Source organism: Fundulus heteroclitus, unplaced genomic scaffold, assembly GCF_011125445.2.
Source record: "Fundulus heteroclitus isolate FHET01 unplaced genomic scaffold, MU-UCD_Fhet_4.1 scaffold_500, whole genome shotgun sequence".
In the NCBI taxonomy this organism is placed as follows: Eukaryota; Metazoa; Chordata; class Actinopteri; order Cyprinodontiformes; family Fundulidae; genus Fundulus; species Fundulus heteroclitus.
In genome coordinates, this window is record NW_023396924.1 from 83,444 (window position 1) to 91,181 (window position 7,738).

At 42.2% G+C, this 7,738-nt stretch overlaps 1 protein-coding gene across 1 annotated transcript; it reads right to left on the minus strand.

The window, feature by feature from the left end:
* Positions 1–2,131: 2,131 nt before the first annotated feature.
* Positions 2,132–5,635, minus strand: LOC118560885 (pleckstrin homology-like domain family A member 1). Its single transcript, XM_036132423.1, has 2 exons — positions 4,673–5,635; positions 2,132–2,712 (listed from the first exon to the last, which is right to left on the minus strand). The coding sequence occupies exon 1, from the start codon at positions 5,587–5,589 to the stop codon at positions 4,693–4,695; it is 897 nt and encodes a 298-aa protein (XP_035988316.1). The 5' UTR covers positions 5,590–5,635; the 3' UTR covers positions 2,132–2,712; positions 4,673–4,692.
* Between the last annotated feature and the right edge of the window lie 2,103 nt (positions 5,636–7,738).

Genomic DNA, 7,738 nt, shown 5'->3' on the forward strand with positions numbered 1-7,738 from the left:
TAAAGCATATCCTGGTGCAACATGAGACATTTCTGGGGCTACTGCCTGACATGCGTCACTGAATGCTACTCTGTACCAACAATTTTAGATGTAGCCGATTATTGATTATGGTTACTTTGTCATCAAAACTCCTTGATGCCGTCAAATAAATCAAGTGAATCAGTGATTTTTACCAGATGTTAAAAAACTGAGCTGCAACAGTGACTAGAGTACATATTTGTTTCCTTCCATATGCAATTACTACAAAGTAAATTCTTCTTACATGCTATTTGAAAGCTCGCGAGATCAGGATGGTCTCACGAGGCTAATTTTGTTACTTGAGTCATACAAAACCCATCTGGGTCTAGTTATCAGTAATGGACAATGATTAGCATACATGTTAATGTAAAAATTTTGCACCCAACAGTTTGCAAGGCAGTATTAATTCAGTTTAGCTCAGAAATATTAACCAATAGCTGTGCTGAGTGTCTAGACTAATAGTAGGCTAAAAAAAATCCAGTTGTAAGGCAGATATTAGCAATACAAGCTAATAGCTTTTGGCTGAGAATTATTTATGCCCGTATATGCTGTAGCAACCCTGTCAATAACAGATTTGTGCAAAAATACTTTGTAAAAGACGTTTCATGATATACAAGTCATTTTGGATTCTGAGATCAGCGTGTTGAGGAACATTTGTCCGTCCAGGTTTTGAACTCTGACTTTAAAGGGCTTTTCCACTTAGTTTTCTCACTTAGATGCTTCTAAAATTCCAATGGGTAAACACAAATGGAAGACATCCTAATTATACTGTTCTGGTAAAGCTGTTGTAAACAACAGCAAACAGCTAGCAAGCCAGCTTAGCTTGCAAAATTGCTACGTTCTGTCTCAGGGGGAAAAAAAGCTTCAGTTGCACTAATGGCACCATTTTGTTGTTTCATACTTCCATTTTCTAACTATAAACCCTTTTGTCCACGTACTTGCACAATTGGTCATCAATTTTTTGCTAACTTAATCATTTTAGAGATAGCTAAGAAAATCTCTCTCTGTACAATATAGTGTTACACTATTTTCTGAAACTTAAACCCAATTTCCATTTATTCTAGTTCTGAGCCATGTTTGGGTAAAATTATTTAAAAAGAAACAGGGTTATGACCCCTGATATGAACTAGAATCACAAAACCTTTTTCTATATTTGGGAGTAATTAAATATGAAAAATACTTCGAACCATCGGTTGTCAAAGTAGGTGGCTGGAATGGACCATTTTGTACCTGAAAATGTTGCATGGGCAAACCAAAACTACAAAGCTGCAAAATGACTAAGGGGTGAATTTCCATTGACTTTGTTTTAATTCCAAGTTAGAAAACCAGTTTGATTTAATACAAACTCTTTTGTTAACTACTATTTGCAGTACATGCATATCACACTGGTTTTCTGGTCCGGATATGTGTTTAAACTCTACAGGATACTTCATGTCAGAAGTGCTACTAAGCAGTTCGGCCCCGCAACATTATGGGGCAGCCATATTGGATTTTGAACAAGGAGTTGCTTAGACGCTTTTGATTTAACAAATTAGAAGTCTGATTTATTATTTGTGCATTTCCAGCAGGTACGTCTTCTTCTGCATACATAAAGGCTTGCTTAGTAGTTAACTTACTAGCTCCTTTTCCCCAGAAAATAAGCTTTGACAGAATTTCTTATTCAGAAGAACAAACCTCATGACATAGCACCAATTTTATAGATTGTGACAATTCTAGTTTGGCTCTTTTAGATAGATGTCTAACTATGTGTAATACAATGTTAAGTTTCAGCTAAGACGTAATCCAAGCACTGAAACTGTCTCTGAAGCAGCTCAATTTTTCAAATGGTCAGTTTAACACTGTTGTATATGGTTAATAAGCCAGAGTACCCTACACTTAAGACCATAGCAACAGATTTCCCTTCAATTTACAAATGTAGCAAAATAAAACTGAGGAAAACAACTGAAGCACACAATGGAAACACTAGGATACACTGCTGTAATCAAGCATAGAAAACCAATTGTTCATATGTAGAGCAGGATCATATTCTCCATCTATACATGTTTAGTGTAGTGGGGAGAAACACTGCACAATAACAGAAATGTATCAAATGAGTCTTTGGCTCTGTTAGATGTAAAAACCAGGAGTATAGACACGTTTTATTCACATTAGAAGCTGGTTCGACTAACCTACAGAAACCATTCCAAGATGGGCAACGTCCCAGGAAACAGCAGAATCCTCCCTAAAAGCTACGAGAAGAACCACCATGGCATTAGGTGAGCCTTCCCTCATCGAGATCTCTTGAAGGTTTCAGGCTTTGCAACCTTTAGGGAACATCACAAAACGTTCCCCTCAGGTTCCAGTTTGTGAGGCGTTCCTACGTCGATCGAACGCTTTGTGTTCAACTCCAGCAACTCCCACACTTGACATTCAAAGACAGAACATTTTTATAAAAAAATATATGTACACATCTAATAAATAAGGGACAAACCCATTGCACGGTAGAATACAGATGTTCTCTCACATGCTTTTAGTCCATCAGTCTTTTGTGAAGTAAGTCTCTGTATCGAAGGGTGGGGGCTGGTGTGTGGAGACCTCAACATGAAACGAGGAGGGGGGGGGGGGGTTCTCCTGGAGGATGGTGCTTGGTGAAGCAGCAGCAGGGGGAGATGAAGCCTGGGTACATATTCTTTCTCGGCTGAGTGTCGAATTCACCTGTGGATGCAATGAATTACACTGACTGGGTTTTACAAAGAAGAAGAGAAAATGTAAAACCACTCTGGCCATGGAGTTACAAGAATGCCTATACAGGTTTATAGAGTAAATGCAAGCATAATTACAAAATCCATAGACTTATTGCCCATAAATTACACAACATGACTGTGGAAGACAAAACCATCTCCAATGCCATTGCACAAATGACACAGCCTGTTGTGATCCAAAGGTTTCCTCAAATGTCGGCAAATTTAGAGCAGACTAACTAATAATGACTGATTAGCAGGATTGATACATCCACCAGAGTCAACAGGTGTAACTTTGGTGCCATGACCAGGATGTTAGCAGGGCAACAACTACAAATGCAACCATCCCTTGTAATGTGTGGTAATGTGGCACAATCTCGTAGGCATGTGTACAATCTCAATTTGTGTTGTTTTTTTATTCCTAAAATAAACGAGAACATTGTATTTATACGACTCGCTATTAGCCTTCAACCCCACTTAGTATGTATTTACTTTTACACAAGCAGTGATATCTCATCTCTCTAGTGATCCACTGCTTATAGCCACCAGGGGGAGTCCAAGCATTTTTCAGTTCTAAATCCAGATTACAGACCTTGTTTTGTTGTCATATGTAGTTTATGGGGAATGACGCAACCTTTGAATTTGCTCCATTGTTGTTTTAACCGGAGATTAAGGGGAATTAAAATTCTTCATTGCATTTAAGGTTATTTTTAAGTTCATCAAGATTTTAAGAACTGAGAAGTCATGTCTACCTACATGAAGATAAAAAACGTAGTTTTATAGCGATGTCAGTAGTCATTTTACGCTGCAACGGGCTAAATAATTACTATTTCTTGCATCTGAGCTAGGCAAATTGTTTTTATCTACACTAACTGCTTGCAACTATGTCAATATGAGCACAATCGATCAAACTGTGGAGTCTATTTAAATGCAGTATTAAGGTAAGTCTGTGTAAGTGGAAGTTTCTGCAGAATATTTACACATTTAAAAACCCTGGATTTTACTTCTTTCACAAATGATGCAAGCTGATTGATTCAACTGTTATGCAGTCAATTTAAGGAATTCATCTTTAACTCACTGGTAAGTGCTATTTGATAATTTTTTCTCCTATACTTTCTTTGTAGCTAAGTTGAATTCCCCTACGGTTTCTTAATGATTTCTTATTCTGAAAACAACTTTGTCTTCAATGTGTCATCCACAACCAATTACACAAGAGGGCTGCTGTGTTTGCGGGTGGACACCCAAATCAAATCCTGCCCTGGGCCACATTTAACCTTGTTTCGGCCCTGGTGGGTGAGGAAAAAAAGTGTGTTTGCTGGGACATCCATCCATCCATCCATTTTCTGACCCGCTTAATCCCTCATGGGGTCGCTGGTGCCTATCTCCAGCGTTCACTGGGCGAGAGGCGGGGTACACCCTGGACAGGTCGCCAGTCTGTCGCATGTTTGCTGGGACTGAATTGGACAAACCGTGGCACATTTACAACCAGGATTCCAGTTACCAGTTAAATACCATAAATGTAACAGATTTATAGTTTAATGGGTTCACACCTTAATGTTGTGTTACAACCCCATAAATCAGCTGCTGCCTGCCACAGAGAGCCACGTGTGGGGAAATCTGAGTGGAGCAGCCATCAGCAGCAAGAGCTGCAGCACATCATGGTGCAAATTTGGAAGTTATTCTATGCAGCAACACCGAGCTGTCCTGTTTTAAATAGCTTGACCTGCTCTAATTTTATTTTAATTTGTGATATTTGTCGTCTTATTCAAATGATTTCAAACGTAGCCTTGCATGATTGATTTTATACCTCAGAAACTGAAATGATTAAATATCAATTCATAATGTAGCTCCCTGATTGAAAGATATAGTTTTCCATGCTTGTCTTGGGGATTGGGGGTCCCTGGATGTCTTGTTCCTCCCACTCGCTGTCTTACCGCTGAAGCCTCGCCGCGGGTCACGCCACGCTCGGGGAGCTCCGGACGGTCTTCTGTCCGGGCATCTGCACGACGAGCAGCTGCTGCTTCTGCCGGGTGGACTTGACCGCCAGGATCGCCTGCCGGTTCTTGTACTGCACCATCTGCAAGGTGATCTCCGCGTTCCAGCCCTCGTCCTGCGGACACCTGAAGTCGATCTCCTTCCCCTCCGTCATGACCACGGTGAAGTACACGTACTTGCCCTTCCGCTCCACGCAGTCCACCGTCTTCATGTTGGCGAAGTGGAGCTCCTTGACTTTGCCCGCGTCCCCGCCGCCACCGCCGCCGCCGCCGCCGTGCTGCTGCTGCTGCTGCTGCGGGTGATCATGCTGCTTGGGCGGCAGCAGCAGCACGCCGTCCTCGGTCAGGACGCAGTGCTTCTTCTTCCAGAGCTGCAGCAGCCCGTCGCTCCGCTTCTCCAGCAGACCCTCCTTGTACACCTTCCTCCCGTTTTCCAGCATGTTCGGCCGGACGCCGCGGACTTCCAGCCTGCTGACCGCTTCGCTGAACGCACGGACGCTCGTTTGGTGGCGCTCTGTCCCGGAGAGGCCGCGGGCATGGGGCGCAGCGGTGACCGCTGGATGTGGGAGAGGATCCCGACTGCCAGTCTGTCTGCTGGTCACTGTTTGTGGAGCGGCTTTTGGGGGCGGGAGGGGTCTGGAGAAGTGCACCGCCCCCCTGAGTAGAGTAAACCCCCCGGAGACCATGGAAGCCCGGTCATTAAGACTTCCTTTTATACTACACACTGACACCTCCATCAATGCCGCTGAGATTGTTATGCCCGCCTTTAAAGTTTGATAATAATAAAAGAAATCCTTTCTGGCGGCATACAGTCTTCTACTTTTGACCACTGAGAGCCACTGACGCTGTGTTAACATCCATACTAACTAGTTCTCACCTGCATTGCTTTCAAACTGTCGCATTTATCACATCAATACCACTGCCAGCGCTCGTTTTTTTTTTTTTGTTTGTTTTTTTTTACACTGTATATTTGAGACTTGATGGCTTTATGCGGTCATATTCCATTTGTCATGCAAACCTCGTAATGTCTGTCAAATACAATGTGTTTGAAACATAGCACTACAGCGCCCTCTTGCGGAACTTACACATCTTTGCGCTAAGGTAAAATACGGAAGCGCTGCTGTCCCAGCTTTCAGGGACAGTTCAGGATTTCTGAGGTGAGGTTCTTTCAAAATACTTTACAGCCCTCTTTTATAACCTGCATTTCGGTAGTGTGTTGTTTTGTGTATCTCTCCCCAAAATTTCCAAACAGTATGTGCTGTGGGGAACAAGGAAACACCAAACAAGAGCAACTTTTGGTTTATAATGTGCTGTATTTTGTTCTGAGATATGGAAGTGTTATGTAGCTTCTGTCATGATTTGTCTTTGGATGAACCCGGACACAGCACGCACACACAGAGCTGGTTTAAGAGAGTTTATTGCAGACAGCGGATGATGACAATGACATGAACCAGAGTCAGCTACCGGACGGAGTTGTAGGGTGCAGGAGCTGGCTGACAGAAACGGAGCGGAGAAACTGACCAGGAAACGGAGGAGCTGGGCTGCTGCGGGATCGGGAGTGAAGACCAGAGAACAGGATGACGGAGACGAGGAAGCAGAGTCCAGCAACGCAGCAGACAGGTACATACTGATTAGACGGAGACCACGACGTGAGGACTGAAACAGACAGGCGTGGTGTAGGTTTGACTGAATACGAGCCGGCAACCAGGAACAGACTGAGGTGAGCTAAATAGTGGAGTGAACAGGTGGAGCCAGTCCAAGCTAATTGCAGCCTGACAGGTGCTTCCAATCAGAGCTGCACAGAGAAAGGAGGAGGCAGGAACTGCTAAGAGTGTAGCTTCCAGCTAAATTATTATCCCCTTTCAATTTAATCTATTTATTTATGTATTTACTCGTTGATTTTGCTATTATAAACTTGGTATAAACTTGTATTATAAACTAGTATAAACTTGGTTTCAGATCAATTAAGTGATAACTGATTAAAGTCCAGCCACTCCTTTTGGAGATTTGTTTGGCGCTCTACTGCTTTCAAGAGGTCACCAGGGACTTTCCAAAACAGTAAAAAACTTTTTGTCTGCAAATAATACAAAATGAAACAATTCCTAAAGTTTACAGATTTCATTATTATGTATGAAAATGGCCGTACAAACCGGAAGCTCTTAGCAGAAACCAACAAAAATGGCGGCTCCGTAGTTCTGGCTGTGGAACTTGTCTATATATCAAATAAGTATAGTATACTATAAACTCATTAGGACCAAGGATGGAACCATAAGGGAGCCTACAATTAATTTTGATCAACTCGGATAAACCTTTATGTACTTTAACGTACTAGTACCGCTCTTCCAGGCAGGGTTGTAGCTATGAGTGGGCCTAGGCCCATCCAGGCCTATCCAAGACAACCCATAGATTGGGTGGGCTTTGTACCAGGGCCCACCCAATCAAGAGGCTTTCCTAAAAGGTATACTTTTTTCTTTTTCTTTTTTTTTTTTTTTTAGGGGTGTCTACGGTGGCCGACAGGTGCAAATGCGCAGCAAAAGAGAAAACATGCAAACAAACAAAAAAAAGACACGCGCACAAATTAAATGCGGCAAACAAAAAGCAAATAAAATGCAGCAAACAAAAAAGAAGACACCCCCGAATGAAATGCAGCAAACAAAAAGAGAGACGCAAACAAAAAAGAAGACACCCCCGAATGAAATGCAGCAAACAAAAAGAGAGACACAAACAAAAAAGAAGACACCCCCGAATGAAATGCAGCAAACAAAAAGAGAGACACAAACAAAAAAGAAGACACCCCCGAATGAAATGCAGCAAACAAAAAGAGAGACGCAAACAAATAAATTGCAGCAAACAAAAAAGAAGACACCCCCGAATGAAATGCAGCAAACAAAAAGTGTTGAAAACGGAAGTGCGGTCCGTGTACTTTCAGGCAATTCGATTTTTTTCCAAAACAAAGCCGTTTTTCCGTTTTTGTCAACACAATTTAGAAACGGAAAACCAGAAAAA

Coding starts and splice junctions, on each gene's coding strand:
- LOC118560885 (XM_036132423.1), bottom strand. CDS start 5,589: ATGTTAACACAGCGTCAGTGGCTCTCAGTGGTCAAAAGTAGAAGACTG.